The following is a 19,972-nucleotide window of genomic DNA, read 5'->3' as shown; positions in this document are numbered from 1 at the left end:
ATTGATTTTGATGAAACCTTTGCCCCTACCTCTCGCATGACCACTATCAGATGCATGATCGCCATGGCAGCCCATCATGGATGGCAAGTACATCAGTTGGACATCAAAACAGCGTTCCTACATGGAGACTTGCATGAGGAGGTTTATGTTACACAGCCTCGTGGATTTGTGCAGGATGGACAGGAACACTTGGTGTGCAGGCTTCGCAAAGCTCTGTATGGCCTTAAGCAGGCACCTAGAGCTTGGTATGAAAAGATACACACATATTTGGTTGCCCAGGGATTCAGCAACAGTCCAACTGAGATTACCCTCTATGTTAAAAGGACTCAGGATGTTTTTTTGGTCATTGTTTTATATGTTGATGACATGCTGCTCACAGGCCCCAATGAGCAAAATATTGCAGCCTTCAAGGCTGAATTACATTCCTCATTTGAGATGAGTGATCTGAGCCCTCTGCATTTTTATTTGGGCATTCAGTTTATACAGCGGGATGATGGTATTGTTCTGATACAAACTAAGTACATCCAAAAGTTGCTTCAGCGGTTCTCTTTCCAAGATTGCAAGCCAGTTGCAACTTCTGTGGAGACTGGGATGAAATTCAGCATTGAAGATTCTGGGGATGCTTTTGATCACACATTGTACCAGCAGGCTGTGGGCTGTTTGATTTATTTATGCAATACACGGCCAGATATTCAGTTTGGGGTCTCCTTATTGAGCAGATTCATGCATTGCCCAGGAACCAAGCATTGGCAGGCTGTTAAGCGGGTGTTCCGCTATTTGCACGGTACTATGCACCTTGGTTTATTCTTTCCCAAGGGGGCTGATCCACAGCTGCATGCTTTCTGTGACTCCGATTGGGCAGGATGCTTTGACACAAGAGTGTCCACTTCAGGTTTTTGCTTCTACTTTGGGCAGTCATGCATCTCCTGGTTGAGTAAGAAGCAACCCTCCGTGGCCACTTCCAGTTGTGAAGCTGAGTACAAGGCAGCTTTCACAACCACCGTTGAGTGTGTTTGGCTCAGGCGATTATTTGCTGATTTGGGTATGAGACAGGAGTCTGCTACCTCTATTTTTACAGACAGTCAGAGTGCTTTGGCAGTTGTGAAGAATCCCGTCTTCCATGCTCGCACAAAGCATTGAGGTTCATTATCATTATGTCAGAGAGAGATTGTCTGCCTCAGAAATCAGCATGATCTATGTGCCTACACATGACAATGTGGCAGATATATTCACCAAAGCATTGTCTCGTGAGAAGTTCGAAGGCTTTCGCAAGCTTCTGAACTTACTTCCTTTTGGTGATTGATATCACATTTGCCTTGTACACTGTCACCACTTCACTCCAGGGGGGTTTGTTAGCACCTATGTGTTGGGAGTGTAGGGTGACACCTTAGGTGTAGGCCCGGGGCACTTTGTACTCCAACTAGTGGAGGTTTTTTCCCCCGAGCTTGGCAGGCACACTTCCATGTGACCTGCAGGGAGTGCTTAGCAAGCACAACCTTATCCATGTATATGATGTGACTTTAGTCACATCTTCTGTATCAATCAATCATTCGAGCTTTTTGTGCTTGCTCTCTCCTCGTGTGTCTCGTCTCTGCACCAACAACCCCGTAACACATACACCTGTTGTAAGTTTCAAAAAAGATTTTATATGACTCTCTTAATTTTAATTCCTGTTTGGGATATTTTGTCTATATGCATATGTGAAAGGCTAAAAGAACATGCATGACATGATGTACTCCCACATTTGAGCTTGCTCTTGCGGCTTTCATTCATACTTAATGAAGTAATATTTTTTGGGGGGAAAAAAGGCTAAAAGAACATATCAACAAGAAGATGATTTCACATACACATGGAACACGTGATTTTGGTGCTCAACTCGGATCTATTATTACAAGAGGCATCCCAAAAATCAGGATAGCTGGAAGTACAATCAGTATGTTTCCTTCTCACACCATGTGTGCTCCTCATGAGCTTCAGAAGCTTCACATAGGCTGACTAAACAGTCAACTTGGTTGACTTGTTGGCCTATTTGGCTGTGTCCTATACAAAACCAGCACAAAAAGTTGAAAAATGAATACCACTTTTATGAAACATCTCTGAACTCATTCCTACACAATACTATCTCTTGATCTGTCAAAACTGAGTTTCACACACTGAAAGACAATTCTGCTCCATATACTCGATATTTTTTAGCACTTTGCTTGGATATGCGGTGTGTCTCAATGACCTATTTCACTAAAAGAATGTCCAAGTGAAGATGTTAGCAAAGGTAGGAATTATTTGATCAATGGTAGAGAGCCACAGTCCTGCAATGAACACATTAATTCTACATCCCTAAGTCAATAAAGAAGCATGTCTAAATAAGATATAGACTTCCAATCTTGCATTTCTGAACAAAAAAGTTTCTCACTGCTTAGACCTTCAAGTCCTCATCTGCTAAAACCAGAGCTTTTGTACAATCATTGCATGGAGAGTTTGGCCTACCCCTACTGACATGCTTTGTAGTAATGCTTTTCTAGAGGTTCCAAAACCTCTCTTCTTACTAAGTTCTTCCTTTGTGCTGCTCCAGACCAGAGGAACCAACAAAACCCCTCTTTTAATGAGATCGTCTCGATACTTTTCAGCTCGTTGAACAGCTCTAGTGACTGTATCCTTCTTACCAGCCAAAATCACCTGAAGATGGTGGAAAAACAATCACCAATATCATCTTAGGACTCCAATATTATAACCATGATATAGAATACCCAGCATCCACAATCTGCACCACAACATGGAGACAATCATATCATGTTTTACTTTGACATGTGTAATTTGGAATGGTAGCTTGCTGATAGTATAAAATATAAAACAAAACTAGACAGAGATTGAGTCTACTCAAATGGATCTTACAGGGCGGGTTGTCTCTCTGAGCTGGACGAGTTCCACAATGCGTCTACTTGCGAGTCGCAATGGCAGGCGAGACAAAGTCTCATCACGAGATATTCTAGCAAGCTGTTCCTCTTCTTTCTTGCTATCCCATATGAACAAACCCACAAAAACAACAATCCCTGCAGAAAATCTATAAAGGATGATTTTATTTAAGGTTGCATGACAAGCAGTCTCTGACTTGCACAAAAACATGGAGCACAAAAGACAGTAATTGCTATGCCATCAAGAAATGCATGCATTCGTCCCGCACACTGCAATCTAGGATGTTTGAATAGGATAGTCTCTCATAAATGCTCAGGAAAGACAGGTGTGTGACCTACAAAGCTGTCAAAGTATCTCTATCTTGTACTGTGCAACAATAACCACCCCTAAGAAGCAGCAAGAGAGGCCTTTGTGTTCTGGAATAAAGAACCTTACAATTCAACAGCAAATCACACAATGACTTGATAGCAAGTAACGTTTTGCCTTGGCAAAAATGCAAAATTTTTGTTTAAAAACCCTAAGTCATTACCTTTTCCCTAAAAATAGCTAAAGTGGAGGCTGATTCTGGATCAACCCAATCCAAAAGAACAGAAAAGAGAAAAAGCAAGTTCTACACACCCGGAGAATTGTCACAATAGACACTCATGTTGATAGGATAAAATAACACATTGACAGCAAAGAAGATGCTCAAAATAGTATAAAGGTGCACCTTTTTCATACACGTCAAGCCAAGAATTGGATGGATTCGCATAAGCTGAGGAATGGCGTTAGAGTGCTACCAAAGGTGATGTAGTAAGGTCAATTTAGGCACTAGATATGCTGACTCCTTGAGGCATGTCTCACTTCGCTTGCCAGGTTGGGACATTGGAGCCATCAAGCTTCCCATTCCAACGATGCTTCTGTTTGGTCTCCATGATGCTCCAATACATCACACGATTCGATCCATAAAAGGTGGTCGCAGCTTATATTGGCTTCGTGAAGGTTGCCATTGGAGTCGATGCACAAGTGGTCGATGCACTACTGAGAACAAGACCCAACAGAGGGCACCCATAGAAAAGTGTGGCGCTTGCAAATGGCTAAAGCAAAAGAGGCAGTTGCTCAAAAGAAGCCGCTGCTTCGGCTGAGCGGAGGCAGAAGCATGCAGTGCTATAGGCTGGAAGGTAGTGTAAAGGGGCGCAAAAGGGCATATAGAGTCACACAAGGTGCTACATCGGCAAAATACAGCACCAACCTCAAGTTGGCAGACAAAAGCAAAGAGGTAATGAAGATAGCAACAGTTTTATATGTGCGACAGTAGTGCAAGAATATTGTTTTCACAAGTGCACAAGAGGCAGGGCAAGCTTGAACTTGGCTATGCTACCAATTCATGATATCCATGCAAGAGCATGCTATCAAAGCAGAAAGCAAAAACGAAGCACATGAAACATTATGTATTCCAATCAATGTAAAGACTCAAAAATTATGACTGATTTAGGGTTAGGTTTCTAAACCCTAACCTAAACTTTTTCTTTTTTTTTCAAAGAAAAAATTTAGATTTTCTAAACCCTACTCAAAGGGTTACGGTTTCGAAACCCTAACATAATCCTAAAAATTAGTGCAAACCCTAACTCTAACAAATACACTAAGACTTAATCACACTGAGACTCTGATTTCTAACACAGCATACACTACTCTCTCTCTCTCTCTCTCTCTCTCTCTCTCTCTCTCTTTATGCACTCCCTCGGAGCTACCCTCCCTAAGCTGATGTACTAATTGGTTTTCATGTTGTCCCATAGACTTCTTGGTCTTCCGTGGACGTTAATGTAACTGTAGAGTTTGATGCAAAGGTAAATAAAGCTGACATCCAGGAAGAGATCAATGAACATGCAGCTCGACATGATAATGATTTGAAGATCAGAATTGGGGGACTCCCTAAAGGATGGTACAAAGAGGATGATTCTTTTAGTGATAGTCTAGCACATGTCAAGCAACCATGCCTAGTATTGTTTGGACAGTGGACATGGACCTTGATGATGAAGATGAGGCCAGAGCAACCCATATATTACACTCATGCCATGCTATTATTACGCTTAACTCACCAGACCTACGGGTCAAGCTTCTCCGACAATCCTGTAAGTTAAAAGGGACCAAGATATGGATAGCTGAGGAACTCACAGCTCAATTGAAGAATAAGGCAACAGAATTAGCCAAGGTCAAGGCTGCTACGCAGGATAGAAAATGGGCAGTACATCGTGAAGGCATAGCAATCATTAAAGCGTTTAAATCCAAACCAAAAGACTCTCAGTCTTAAACTGATGTATGGCTGATTATGTTTTTAGACTTTCATGTAGGAACTCTAAATAACTGGAGTTGCTTTTTCCGACTCCTTGGTAGCTGCCATGTGCCCTCCCTAAGTAGACGTACTAGATGGTTTTTGTTGTCCCTTAGACTTGTTGGTCTCTTGTACATGTTAATAGGATTCTTTCTTTCTTTCTTTCTCTCCCGCCCCCCTTTCCCCTCCTCTCTCCCTCCCTCCCTCCCCCCATCCCTCCCCCCCCCCCCAAAGTCCGGACAGGTGCCGGGTGGACAGAGGAGATTGTGACACCCCCGAGTTCGGACAGGTGCCAGGTGGACAGAGGAGATCGTGAGTACCATTGGGGTCAAACAAAGTTGTCCAGTGTCACCAACCTTGTTTGGCCTCTACATAGATGAGCTCGAGACCTTCATGGGAGCACTTGGGGGGGCTGGGTGCTCCCTTGCCGGTACCTTGATTCAGATCCTCTTGTATGCCGATGATGTGGTACTCATGTCCTCCTCCCTCGAGGGCCTCGAGAGACATTTGGATGCATTGCTTTGTGAGTCACATGATTTGAAGGTCAACCTTGGCAAGACCAGGGTTATGATCTTCAGCACATCTCGAGCAGCCATGCACAGGGAGCAATTCACATTTGATAGATCCCCGGTTGAGATCGTCTCCTCATATGCTTATTTGGGTGTTGTCTTCTCTTGCCCGATTTTCACAATGTGACCGGCGATGCAGACCCAACTGAGCAAGGGATATGCAACGCTTGCCCGACTGGAGTAACAGTGCTTCCACTCACACTTTCAGGACCCTCGGACCAAGGCTCTCTCCTTGGTTCGACCAGCCGGCATGTATGGTAGCCCTTGTTGGGGACCAAACCTCTCACACACAGAGTGGGCTTAAGTAGAGCGACTACAGATTCTCTTGCTCTCATGGATGATCCAAGGGAAACAATTGTGCCACGTCATATCATTCAAGCCGAGTTTGGCACTTCCCCATTGCAGCTAGATGCATCATTCCAGACCATTACTTATCTACACCGTGCCAGGCAGTATGGAGATTGCACATTGGGGAGATGTAGGCTGCCATGGCTAGCTCTAGCTTCCGTCCATGAGTCTTGCAGATGGAGGGGACGAGAGAGGCTGGTATGCACAAACATGCAGTTGGTTCAAGTGGGGCTCAACTAGGTTATTCGAGAGAATCTCTCACAGCTACACACATTCAGGACTTGGTTGGAGCCGAGAGAGCTTCGAATGAAGCCCAGCTTCTACAAAGATCACTACCTTCCCATCTCTAAGGAGGGCTTCATTGTCCTGCCAGAGTACACTCGGATTCACTTACCGCACTCATTGGGGATCTCCATCAGGCAATTTCGAGTATCATTACATCGACTCCGTATCGAGAGCGGACGAGATGAGGGGATACCTAGGGAGTACCGCATATGTACGCTATGCGATCAGCAAGAGGTTGAGTCAGAGGAGCGCTTCGCACTTCAATGCCCCATGTACTACAAGATCCGTGGTCGCTATCATTGTCTCTTTAGAGACGGCTTTGGGCCCCTCTCCAATCTCCTTTCGTATCCAAACCAGGGTTGCCTCGCTGCTTTCATTCATGAGGCGGTTCAACATAAAGAGCACTTACTCAGGATACAGAGTAAGGCCTCAGACACATTGTCCGACTCTTCTCAGAGCAAGATCACGGAGTTCTTTCAGTCGCATCATACGGACCACATAGTCATCGACTGCAGACACAATAGGGACCTAGGGCTCGAGGCATGCCATACTCGGCAGGGAGAGACACGTAGATCACATTGGGTGACCTCCCATCCTTGTTTACACCTATGACACGACCCACAGATTTACATTAGCCTTGGTTAGGAGTAGAGTCATTGCCAAGAGATCGAGACGGACAGCGCCCACAGACAATCGACAGCACTCCATCATTGGCTACGCATCAGCAGGACCTTGCCCCCTCTCGAGCTCCCCTTGACATTTACACCCTGTGAGGCCACATTGTACTGGCCAGAGCCGGCATAGCCTGGTGACATGGATTGATCGACATAATGATGAGGATTGTGATGATAATGATTTTGTCATTTTATGGATGATACGACAGCATGGGTGATGATGCTCGTTTGGTAGCTCCACCCTTTCACTTGTTTTATCAAGTTCTCTACCACTCTCATAGACCCATCAGTCTTACATAGACTATAATAAACTTTCTTTCTTTCTCTCTCCCTCCCTCCCTCCCTCCCCCCCTCCCTCCCTCCCTCCCTCTCCCTCTCTCTCTCTCTCTCTCTCTCTCTCTCTCTCTCTCCACATGGACAGACTACCTCCTTTCCAGTACAGCATGGATGCTCCATTTTCTCCCCTCCTATCACACGAGGTCAACCAGGTTATCCGTGAGGATCTATTACAGCTACACACATTCTGGACTTGGCTAGGCCCGAGTGATCCTCTAGTGAAGTTCAGCTTCTACAAAGATCACTTCTTACATATCACAGCGGGAGGGTTTCATTGACCCACCAAGGTACACGCAAATTCTTACTCCACTTACCGAGGATCTCTCTTGGGCAGTTCTGAGTGTCTCCACATAGACTTCGTATCGAAAGTGGCAAAGCAGAGCGACTACCCAAGGAGAGGCGCATATGCACTTTGTGTGCAGGAGGTTGAGACAGAGGAGCACTTCATCTTCAGGTGTCCTATTTACTATGAGATCCGCGGACGTTTCTACTGCCTCTTCAGAGACAGCTAAGGGATTTTGGTCCGATTCATCTCCTACCCAGACCAGCGTTGTTTGGCAGGTTTCGTTCATGAGACACTCAGACACCGCGAGAGGATACTTCGAGCACCGAGACAGAGGTAGACTTTTTCCTTGGCTGATCCCTCTCAGAGCTCTATCACGGAGTTTTTCCAGCCAGATCACATGGACACCCACAGGACAAGGCCTGGACATGACCGTGACACGGAGGAGCTTGTGCCTCGACAGCTCAGACAGAGGGTTGACACACATATCAAACTTGGGGACATCCCCTCACAGTTTAGAGTCGGGTCCCGCCCGACGGGGGTCACAGTAGCCCTGGTTAGACACAGAGCTATGACCAGGAGACATGCTAGGGCTGTACCTTTGAGTGGACGACAACACTCTATCGCCGATTTCATGCCCCCATTGCCTCGTCCACCCTGATGTCCTGATGTTGATGATCATGATCATGATCATGATCATGATCATGATGTTGAGATAGTCGATTATCGACATGACTATGTTGTACTTAGGATTTAGTACTGACATTCTACATTTTAGCATTTGCATTGGTGTGGATGCTCGTTTTAGTAGCTCCACCACCACAGCTCGTTTGTGCCAGGTTTTTCACAGTCTCATAGACCCATCGGTCTGGCCTGACTTGATATGATGTACTACATTAGTATTTCAATTTATGTGTTTTCTAGTACTCAGCGAGGGCCTTGGCGAGCCCTTCGCTCCAGCCCACAATGGCTTGTATGAATTTGCATTGATTCCGCACTTTTGTCCCATAGGCCCGCGAGGCCTCCAACGGACGTTAGTATATATTTCTTTCTTTCTCTCTCTCTCTCTCTCTCTCTCTCTCTCTCTCTCTCTCTCTCTCTCTCTCCGTGAGATAGAGCACGCCCAGAGCACATTCTATTGGGGTCCGACCTATCACAGCTTTCCTCAAGGGGGATCGACAGAGATGAGGGGTCACTCTGGACGTAGCCAAGAGAGTTCACAGAGATCAAGGAGACCGCGTCCCCTGTCAGAGTGTGAGACAACTCAACAAAGACGCAGATATGAGATATTTTCACAGCTCACTAGAGAGCCATCACTGTACAGGGCTTCAATTTCTGAGTCCCAACTCCGTGACTAACTTGATTCAGTTTGTACTTGATTGATTATGATCATTTATGATTTTGCTAGTATAGATTCGTACTCAGCAAGGGCCCTCCTTTGCTCCAACCCACTGCGGCTTGTATGAGTCTACTTTTTGTGTGCACTTTGTCCCATAGACCTGCGAAGCCTCGCGTGGGCGGACGTTAATACATCTCTCTCTCTCTCTCTCTCTCTCTCTCTCTCTCTCTCTCTCTCTCTCTCTCCACCCAGCAGCCCCTCCGCTCTCGCCTAAAACTTATCCCTCCACTCTGTTGTTCCCTGCCCACTGCAGCTCCTCCCCCGCTGTTGCAGCCCCTTCGGCCGCTACAGCTCCCTCGCACCACCTCCCCTCCGTCTCTGCCCTCGCAGCCTCTCCACTCTTCATCTGTAGCTGCCTCTCCGCTCTCGCAGCCCCTCACGCGGCCCTATGCCCGGCCACCTCAGACCCCCCCCCCCACGTTTTTTCCTTCTGCCTCTCCTTGCTGCAGCCCCTCCTTGCTCCGCCCCACCCCCCCATCAGAATCAAGACTCGGAATTGGTTCAAACCCTAATGCGTATTCCGAATCAAGTGTTGCCCATACATCCGCATCTCCAACACAATGTGCAAGTGTAAAACATCAAGTTTGTTTTGCCGCAACCTCCAAATCCCAATGGCTGCACCTTTCTTAGATCTTTTGGCACAAAGAATGACAAAAGTATAGGTGTTAGGCAATGTCCATGACTTATCCATATCCTCTATAAGCACATTTAATCATTCTCCCCAAAAGTCAATAATAACTTGTACCACAATGATGTGTCCCATCTAGTACAAGTCTTGTCCAAACAATCAAAGTGATAAAAATATTGTACCCTTATACTAGGACACAACCGTGTTCACCACATGATGCAATTTAATGTCAAAAGACATAGCCAACATCTACTTGTATATTCCTCAAATAAGAGTCATCCATGCAATCCATTGTACAATATCACCTCATGGGTGGTGCACATCTACTAAATGCTTTCCGTATTGCATGGTTCCTACCCCTATGTGTATCCACTGATCTTAATGGTATCTACATGTGGTGGCATATTCGCTTGAAAATCATGTATCTACCTATGTGGTTAGTGTCTAAATTTTTTTTTTTTTGCAAAAAGAGACTTCTGTTAAGTATTAACGAAAACCGTTAGAGCAAGCTCCATACGGGATACACCATGCAATGCATGAAAAGCTCAAAAGCCAAAAAGAAAGGATTGGGGCTGATAGTGCCATCTCAATCCTGTAGAACCCTCCAAAAAAAAGAGAGAACCCCTCCAAACTCATAGGAATACAGTCCTCCTAGAAGAGGCTGCCCGTGAAGGGCCCTGCATGCTAGCCCAAATGGCTATCAAAGTATGAACCGTGTCAGTCCAAATACCCGTGAACACCTATGAAGGGTGTATATGGGTGCCATCCAGAGCCTCTATACATCTGGCTCTCCAGATGTGCCAAGAGGAAATGCTAGCCAGAATCTCCCAGGAAGTGTCCACTAAAGCATGAGAAGCTCTAAAGGGAGTAAATGGTACATCTTGAAGAGAGCAGGTCTCTATCACCTACCTGCGAACCGAGAGTGCCCAAGAAGAAGGCTCACCCTCATAAAACATCTGGGGCCCAGTAAGGGATAACCAGGCAACCGAGCCCCAAGTCATGAAGAAAGGGGAGGTATGAAAAATGCTGAGTATCCGAGCAACCCCTTTCCAAACAGTCCTCGCCTGACTACAGTCCCAAAGGCAATGTCGCACTGACTCCTCTGCAGAATGACAACAAGAGCAAGTAGGGTCAGGCCGAAATCGTGATCTCCACAAGTTCACTGCAATCCCTCCATGAATAGAAAGCCAAAAGAAAAGAGTGATATTTCTATTTCTTAGGGATTTCCAGAGCCTCCTCCAGAAGTTCCTACGCAAATCTGCGGTGATGAAGAAGCTGTCCTAATGGGGGGCTCTGGAGGGAATACCCCTACTGCTCAGCTGAAATCTCCTGGCATTACCAACCGTGAAACCAAAGAAGGGAATCCCCCTCTCTCGGTGCCCATGATCTATCCACTCCCACTCTCCTACGTCCCACTCTAAGCACCTAATAGGTACACCTCCATATAACCACAATCTCCAGGATCCCAGGGTCAAGAGCAAAGGGTCGGGGTCTAAATACCAATGCAAGCCCGCTCCATGATCCACAAAGCCAACAATCCTGACAAGCTGAAAGCCAACCTCTAGAAGAATATCATCCGTGGATCTAGAAAGTATACCCCCATCCCCAACGTCAAAGACAAGTGCATCCTCCCCAACACCTTGAAGAGCGATCACCTGAAGAGGAACTGCTGTCCTCAGCTCCCATCCAAGTGGCAGAAGTAATAGGCATATCAACTGTCCAGTCCACCGGGATGGCTGCATCTATCTGCTGAATCATGCGTGCTACCCCTTTGAGGTGACTCACGAACTGTAGTCTCTGATCCTCACGTAGCCTGATAAATCCAAGACCACTACATGTAATGCGAAGTGCCTAGTCGTCTACCATGCTCATCAAGAATATTGTCATTCCAAATGATCGGCTGCCTGTCAATCTCTTCGAGGGTAGAGGGCGGAGGGCGGAACCTTGCGAAGTGTATTCCTGAAGCTGCCCCAAGCTTTCAGGATGGCAGCCATGAGAGGAGATGCAGGAGATCTGAGAGGGGCGGAAGTAGAAAACCAGCAAGGACTGTCCACCCAATCATCTCCCAAGGTAGGTGTGCAAGCCTGAATGCATCCAAAAAAGAAGTCCTTCCAAGGTTCTTGCCCAGGCATGAGACCCCTCACCACCACCTTACAAAGCAATGCCCTGCATTGCAGGTCAATGATATTAAGGCCCCCTTCACATGTAGGGAGAATAATGGTCTTCCAAGCCACCCTCACTGCAACATCTACCGTGCCATCGAGTCCACTCCATAAAAAATTTATGATTGGTCTAATGAGCTGAGTGATGCACTCTCTAGACCAGCACCACCATGAACACAAACCAGGCAGTGGCCAAGAGAACCTGGTTCACTACCACAACTCTAGATGCAAGGTCAAGTTTGGCTGAGCTCCAGAAGAGAAGCTTTTTCCTTATACTCTCCAGTACTGGGGTAAACTGTTGTGCTGGAGAGATGCCCAACCCTACCTAGCATCCCAAATAACACCCCTCTAAATCCACGAGAAGCCAATGTCAACTCCCCATCCTGGAGTGTCCTCATCGCAGATCCAAAAGCCAAAGGATTTATGCCAGTTAATGTGTGCTCCTGCAGCTGAGCAAAAGATATCCAAAGCTGTTCCGAAAGCATCCAGTGACTGCGAGGAGGCCTCAATAAAAATGGCAGTGTCATCTGCCAACTCACAGTCCAGAAGCTCCTGCTCCTATCTCAAGGGCAATCCTAGCCCATATAAACCAGCCTGAGATCTAAGAAAGATACTCATAGCTTCAGCCACAAAAAGAAAAAGGAAGGGGGCTAAAGGGCATCCCTGACAGACTGATCTGGAAATCTGAAACCTATCACCCCTTACCGCTCCAATCAAAACCTGGCTGTGGACTGATCTGTAAAGGGAGGCTACCCCTCTAATCCATGCATCTGAAAATCCGAATCATAGAAGAGTGCCCTCAAGAAAACCCCAATCTACTCTGTCATAGGCTTTCTCAAAGTCCAAGAGTAGAATTGCCAGCCTCTGCCTGCTCTGCATAGCCCACTCTGAGGCTTCCCAAAAGGAAAAGATGTTATCAAATATGCTCCTGCCATGCACTAAGCTTGTCTGAGTATCATGGATGAGGTCTGGAAGAAGGGGCTGCAATATGATGCTGATCGCCTTGGCAAGAATTTTGTATAGAGTGCCCAAAAGAGTGATGGGTCTCCAATGGGATACAAAATTCATGTTGCCACCTTTCAGGATAAGGTGTATACGTCCCTCGATGAGTGAGTCAGGCATCTCACCCGAGTCCCAAATGCCCTGCAGGGCTTAAGTAATATGATCACCTATCATATCCCAAATGGCTATAAAAAAAGATGGAGTAAGACCATCTGAACCAGGGCACTTGCCCTTATGAAGGGCGGAGAGAGCAATCCTGAATTCTGTGTTGGTAAATCGTGCATCAAGTGAGCATATCATCTCCGGTGTGACCAACACAGGTAAACGCTGCCAAATCGCATCTCTAGCCTGTGTGTCAGGGTCTATAGAAAGAAGGGAGGCATAAAAGTATGTCGCTAAGTGCATGACGGTATCCAAATGAGACTGCAAAACCCCGTCAGAGTCAATAAGCTGCCTGACACTCTCTCTACTATGTCTGGGACCAAGTGTAGAGAAAAATTGTTTATTGACTCTCCCTCCCATCTGTATCCAAAAAGACTCCCGGGCATGGAAGGCATACTCTGCTCTCTGATCTAGCAATGTCTGCAAATGAGCCCTTGATGCAGCAAGGCGCTCCTGGATCCAAGCATCTGAGGGTCGTTTCTGCTCCTCCCTCTGCAGGGTTATCAACTGCCGACAGATACCGATCTCCCGCCTGAGTACCTCACCTCACCTAGTACTAGCAACTGAATGATAAAAGTCGCTAATACTCGCAAGTGCTGTGGCCACATGTGAAGGTGCGGCCACCCCCCCCTACATGTGCGAAACCCAAATCTCCAAGACTGCCTCTGTGAGAGTATCATCTGTGTATAAGGCATTGAGGATCCTGATACTGAAAGATCGTCCTCTCAGATGGGGCTCTGAGATGGACAAAACTACCGAAAAATGATCGAAGGTGGAAACACCAGGTACAATGCAAACTGTCCCCCCTCTATCAAGAGCCCAGTCATCCACATAGAATCTGTCAATCCGAGCATGGATAGGCATCTACACCCTACGGTTCGACCACGAAAACAAGAGTGACTGAGACTGAATATGAAATGCATCATCTGACCAAACATCTCTACCACTAAATCTGAACAAGAAGGCATCCCAAGCTGCTCTCTCAAGGGAGTGAATACCACTTTCTCTTCCCCCTTTCTTATCGGATGGTGCCTCAACCATGTTGAAGTCACCTCCAATAATCCAAGAATTTGCAATGTCAGCCCATGAGAGCAACTCTCTCCAAAAAAGAACATGGTACCCTGTTCGGAGCGTAGAGGTTGAGGAAACCAACCTTACGTCCGTCAACCATAAGCAAAATCCACTGGGCCCTAGAGGGGGTGATGGTACCGTGTCCAATGACAAGAGGGAGGATAGAGTCTGAAACTGATATGCAAGTACCTCCTCTAGTTCCCAAGGCAGGAAGTCAAAACGTCCGGCCTGAAAGCAGCTTACCTGACTTGGAGCAATCTCTGGCATCCAGTTTGTGTTCCTGTAGAAAAAGAATGTCTAAGGAACCACCTGACACACCTGGATGAAGCTGATTCCTTATTAGCTGTCTGCGACGGCGATGAGGGATGCCGCCCAACCCCTGTATATTCCAACTGGCTATCCTCATCGGCGAGAGGAAGCGGGTTGGAATACCTTACCCGACCTCGTGGTGGAAAAAGAACCCTCTACCAGAGCTGACCTCCAGCCATACACACGAGGTCCAAGGGGAGGAAAGTCCACTGGTGAGAGAGAAGGATCTCTCAAAGGGGATGCCGATAACTGGCTCTCCGAAAGTGGAGGGTATAAAATCATCATCTGGGAGGTCAGAGAGGTCCTCAAGTGCGAAAAAGAAATTCCGCTAAGCCAGTTCTGGATTCCTAATGAAGCAGGGAAAGAATGTAAGACCCCTTTCCCTTTGTCAATAGAAGAGGCACCTGTGCTGTGTCCTGATCAACAAGAAGTGCTGCGGACGAGGTGCCAACAACCTGGGCTGCTGAAGAAGGCACAGCCTGATCCTGTGGTGAAGCGGAAGAAGGCTCCTTAACAATAGGCTCCACAGCGGTAGCCTCCCGAGGCTCCTAAGGGGTAGTCTCCGAAGCGACGGAAGTATGATCGGAACCCACCGGGGGCCAGAGGTAGTGCGGTGTGCAGGAGGGACTCGGGCAGCCCTAGGAGGAGGGGGAGCCCGTGTCTAAGGCAGTGCCTGTGGAGCGTAGGTCCTGCTCCTGCTGATCTCTATCGTAACCTAGTACGAGCTAGTTGCTTTTTTGGCCTCTTCTTCTTCTTTGGGCAATCTTTGGCGAAGTGCCCGGAGGATCTGCAAATCCTGCACTGGTCCTAACGACATGCAACCTCAAATATCTGGCGAAAGAACGACCCATCGGGTCGCTGTAGCATGATGTGGTTATCTGAAATGTTAGGGTCCTCGACAACGACCCTAACCCTGGGTACCCCATTCATCCTGACCGCCTCAACAGCCGACGACCTCTAGCCCAACCTCCGGACGTACGTGCTCTTGTTGCTGTTGTTCGTCCGTACGCTTCCGTCACCTACTTCAGCATGTTGTCCTCGTCCATCCCGCACGTCGAAGCTGTAAGCCGTACAAGCTACACCCCATCCATACGCCGTACACGTTGCATCCCGTCCGTATGTCATACACGTTGCATCCCGTCCGTATGTCGTACACCCGTATTGTTGCCGCACACACCGTACTGTTTGTCCCGTACAGTGAATGTGCACCAGTCCGTACACAGTATGGATTTTCGTACATCTTGCAGGTGTCCGTACATTGTGTATGTTTTCTTTGCAGGGTCTTCTTGCAGGATCACTTTGCAGACAACTTCCTTTGCAGGTTCTTCTATTTGTAGAGAAATTGGGGGTTTTGAGTTCTCTACAAGCACATTGCATTTTTTGGAGTGCTTTTGTGCAATTTTTGGTCAGACATTGCAAGCAGATTGCAGTTTGTCCAAAAATTTGGGGCTTTTGCAGGCAAAGTTCAATTTGTGCAACATTTGGGGCTTTTGGTCAATTTGCCCTCTTTCAGTTGCAATTTCTTACAGGAATTTGGGGCAATTTGGCAGTGGACAGATAATTTGGGAGCTTGCAAGCAGTTTTGGACTCAGTTTGAGTCTCATTGCAGACATTTGCCATTTTTTGCAGGCAGATTTTGTAGATTTTGGGCATTTGCATAGCATTTTGGTGCATTTTAAGCCTTTGATAGGTTGTGACTGCAAATTGTCATTTTGGGCAGATTTTTTGCAGACTTAGGTTGTGCATCTTACATCCCAGAAGGGATTTCACTTGTCTAGTTTGCTGCATTTTTTGAGTTGTCTGGCAGATATGGCTCAGAACAATCCCAATGAGATCTTTGGTGTCCTCACACAGGAGGATAAGTTGGATGCCACCAACTACTCCTTGTGGAGATTTATGGTGCGCAACATCTTAGTTTGCAGGCATCTATGGGATTATGTCATCGGAGATGAGACAAGGCCAGAAACTGTGGCTACACCTGTCACTCCTACTCAAGGTGGAGGCAGGGGTAGAGGTTAAGGTGTAGGACAAGAGGTAGGAACATTAGTTGCTGCTTTGGTGGCTCCCACAATGGAACAGAAAAGGTGGGATTCACGTCATGCACAAGCTCTTTCAGTCATTTCCCTCTCTGTCAAAAGGTTCATCATTCCTCACATTTGGTCATGCAAGACCTTGAAGGCAGCTTGGGATATTTTAGAGAGCATGTTTGCAGCCAGAAATGATGCCCAAGTCTCAATCCTGAAGAGAGAGCTATCTCACACACATATGGATGAGGGTGATTCCATGAATGCTCACCTCACCAAGCTTCAAGATTTGAGGGAGAAATTGCTGAATATAGATGAGATAATTTTTGATTCAGAGATGATTACCACCACTCTGAATTTTCTTCCTAAGTCGTATCTTGGTTTTCATACCTCGCTGAATTTGTCATCGAGGGGGGGTAGCAATCCTCTTTCTTTTCACGAGTTGGTAGGACTCTTGTTGCAGGAAGAGCAAACAAGGAAGAACATGGCCACACAGGCTGGCGAGCATGCCATGCTTTCAAAGTTCAGGCCCAAAGGGAAAGGGCAACAAAAGCAACATGGAAATCAGCCCACACATCAGCATAAAGCTGATTCTGGACAGCCCTCTCATAAGGCTAAAGGTGATGCAGAGAAGCCAAAGAGGAAGGGCATTTGTCACTACTTGCAAGAAGCCGTGTCACTACATTGGTGAATGCAAGAAAAGAATAGCAAAGGAGAAGAAAAAGGATTCGGGTATGGCTGTCTCAGATGCATCAGGTCATGCACATGAAGAAGGGGATGTTACAGCCAACTTTTTGGAAGAGGATTTTTTGTCTTGCATTCAGATTTTCCAGTGGCTGGTCTAGATACTACAATCCCTCTTGAGCATGACTCATATGCTATCCTGACTTGCAGCTATAACTCTTCGAAGGATGCATGCTCTTTCAGCGTCAATGAGACATTGAACACATGGTATTTTGAAAGTGGTGCATCCAAGCATCTCTGCACGGAAGAGTCTTTTTGCATCTCTGCATGCACCAGCCGCTAAAAAGAAGGTGACATGTGTAAAGAATTCTTCTTATTTCGTGTGTGGAGTGGGTGATATTATACTTACCTCCACGGAGTGGGTCATCTTTGATGATGCTAAGTGTGTAGTCCGAGACAAAGAGAATGATTATGCTTTGATGTTGTTCGGCACTTTATATCGGGATCTTTTTCAGCTTGATATTTATGAGAAAAGATCCGATCTTGCACTTGCAGTAAGCACTCCCATTGTTGCCATGCAGAATGTGGAGTTATGGCATGCCGGATATGGGCACATGAGCTATGGTAGCTTAATGACACTTTAGAAGCATGCTATGGTTGATGCATTGCCTCCTTTGGAGTCACCTCCTCCTCATGCTTGTGAGGGATGCATGCTTGGTAAGATGCATAGATCTCCCTTTAAAAAGGATGGTGCAATATGAGCTACTCGCAAATTACAGCTCATACATAGTGATGTCTGTGGTCCCATGAGGACACCTGCTTTTGGTGGTTATCTGTATTATGTCACATTTATAGATGGCGACACAAATAATACTTGGGTCAGAAAAAATCAGATGTGTTTATGCATTTCAAACACTCTGTGGCCATAGTTGAAAATGAGACAAGACTCAAGGTGTAGACACTTCGCACTGACAGAGGGGGAGAGTATATGTCTCATGAATTTGAGGCATTTTTGAAGGAAAAAGGCATCACACATCAGCTTACAGTGAGGCTTACCCCTCAGCAAAATGGCAAAGCTGAGCGGAAAAATAGAACTCTCATGGAGATGGATAGATGCATGCTCACTAGCAAGAAGTTGCTTCATAGATTTTGGCTCGAAGGCCTTATATGTGCCAATTATGTTTTGAATCGGGCTCCCACAAAGGCTTTGAAGACAATCACTCCCTATGAGGCTTGGCATGGGAGGAAGCCTTCAGTGGATCACTTTCGTGTTTTGGGATGTGTTGCATATGCCCACGTGCCTATGGAGTTTCTACATAAGTTGTCAGATAATGCACTAAAGTGTATCTTTGTTGGGTATAGTGCACAAAGCGAAGGCTATCGTCTCTACAATCCTGCCACACGCAAGATTTTTGTGAGTAGAGATGTCATTTTTTCAGAGAATTCAGTTCATACACATGTTGAATTCACTATTCCAGCTTCTTCAGATGATGTTTTTTAGGGGATGCTTCCTATTGCTTTTGGTTCCCCAGCTGATGCTCATGCTGAAAATCAGAATTTACAGCAAACTCCACCTGCTCCACATGCCCATATTCAGCCACATGCTGATTTTGTTCCTCCACAGGCAGTGGATGATGTTTTTAGGTAAGAGATTCAAGAGATACATGCAGCAAAAACAGTTATGAATTGGTTGCTACAAACTCTCAGGGAGAGTAGACTTGAGGCACCTCTGCCTGGAAGAACTCGTAGTGCAACAAGGCACGCAGGGGGGGCTCTTTCTATTGAATCAGCTTATGCAGGTACTCTTCTTGATGAAGAAGAACTGGAAACTTTTGAAGAAGCCAAGGATAATGTGCACTGGATGAATGCCATGCACAATGAATTGCAGTCCATTGAGAAAAATCAGACTTGGGATGTTGTGGATTTACCATCAGGAAAACATACCATTGGTACCAAATGGGTTTTCAAAGTTAAAAGAAAGCCAGATGGGTCTATTGAAAGGTACAAGGCACGGCTGGTTGCCAAAGGCTATGCTCAGAAAAAGGACATAGATTATGAGGAGACTTTGCTCCTACATTCCGGATGACCACTATCAGATCTGTTATTGTTATGGCTGCAAATTTTGTCTGAAATGTCCATCAGTTGGACATAAAAACAGCTTTCCTTAATAGGGACTTGCAGGAAGAGGTTTATGTCAAACAACCTTGTGGATTTGAGCTTTCGGGCAATGCACTTGAAGTTTGCAATCTGCATAAAGCTTTATATGGGCTGAAACAAGCCCCACGTGCATGGTATGCCAAGATTGATGCCTTCCTGGCAAGTAAGGAGTTACACAATAGTCCCACAGAAAGCACCCTCTACATCAAGAAGGATGGGGGGGATATTTTGGTCATCATTCTTTATATAGATGACATGCTGCTCACAGGGTCAAATTAGGAAATAATTGCAGATTTCAAAGCTGAATTGAAAGCTGAATTTGACATGATAGATTTGGGCATGTTAAATTTTTATTTGGGGATTCAGTTCATACAAGACAAGCGTGACATTGTTATTTCTCAATCCAAGTATGTGCAAAAGCTCTTGGATAGGTTCAACATGCAAGATTGTAAGCCTACAGCCACTCCCATGGAGCCAGGGCTGAAGCTTACTATGTATGATACAGCTAGGCTGTCGGATGCCTCATTTATTTGTGCAATACACGGCCCGATATTCAATATGCAGTATCTCAGGTAAGCAGGTATATGCACAGCCCAAAGACAACACATTGATAAGCTATAAAACCCATCTTCCGTTACTTGCAAGGCACAAAGTCTTA

At 46.1% G+C, this 19,972-nt stretch overlaps 1 protein-coding gene and 1 pseudogene across 2 annotated transcripts in view; one reads left to right on the top strand and one right to left on the bottom strand.

The window, feature by feature from the left end:
• LPA1 (tetratricopeptide repeat (TPR)-containing protein) overlaps positions 1–19,972 on the bottom strand; it is a 97,947-nt gene that overhangs the window by 52,919 nt on the left and 25,056 nt on the right. For both annotated transcript variants that reach the window (XM_087373253.1, XM_087373254.1), the window contains exons 5-6: positions 2,890–3,047; positions 2,485–2,673 (exon numbers count right to left, since the gene is read on the bottom strand). In XM_087373253.1, coding sequence (XP_087229379.1) covers positions 2,485–2,673; positions 2,890–3,047 — 347 coding nt within the window. The remainder of the gene's footprint in view (positions 1–2,484; positions 2,674–2,889; positions 3,048–19,972) is intronic.
• Positions 586–1,367, top strand: LOC147903041 (secreted RxLR effector protein 161 pseudogene; annotated as a pseudogene).

Source organism: Dipteris shenzhenensis, chromosome 4 (genome assembly GCF_047967505.1).
Source record: "Dipteris shenzhenensis isolate YYH24624 ecotype China chromosome 4, Dip_SZ_1.0, whole genome shotgun sequence".
In the NCBI taxonomy this organism is placed as follows: domain Eukaryota; kingdom Viridiplantae; phylum Streptophyta; class Polypodiopsida; order Gleicheniales; family Dipteridaceae; genus Dipteris; species Dipteris shenzhenensis.
Note: the sequence above shows the minus strand (reverse complement) of the source record. Positions and strands in the feature narration are given on the sequence as shown.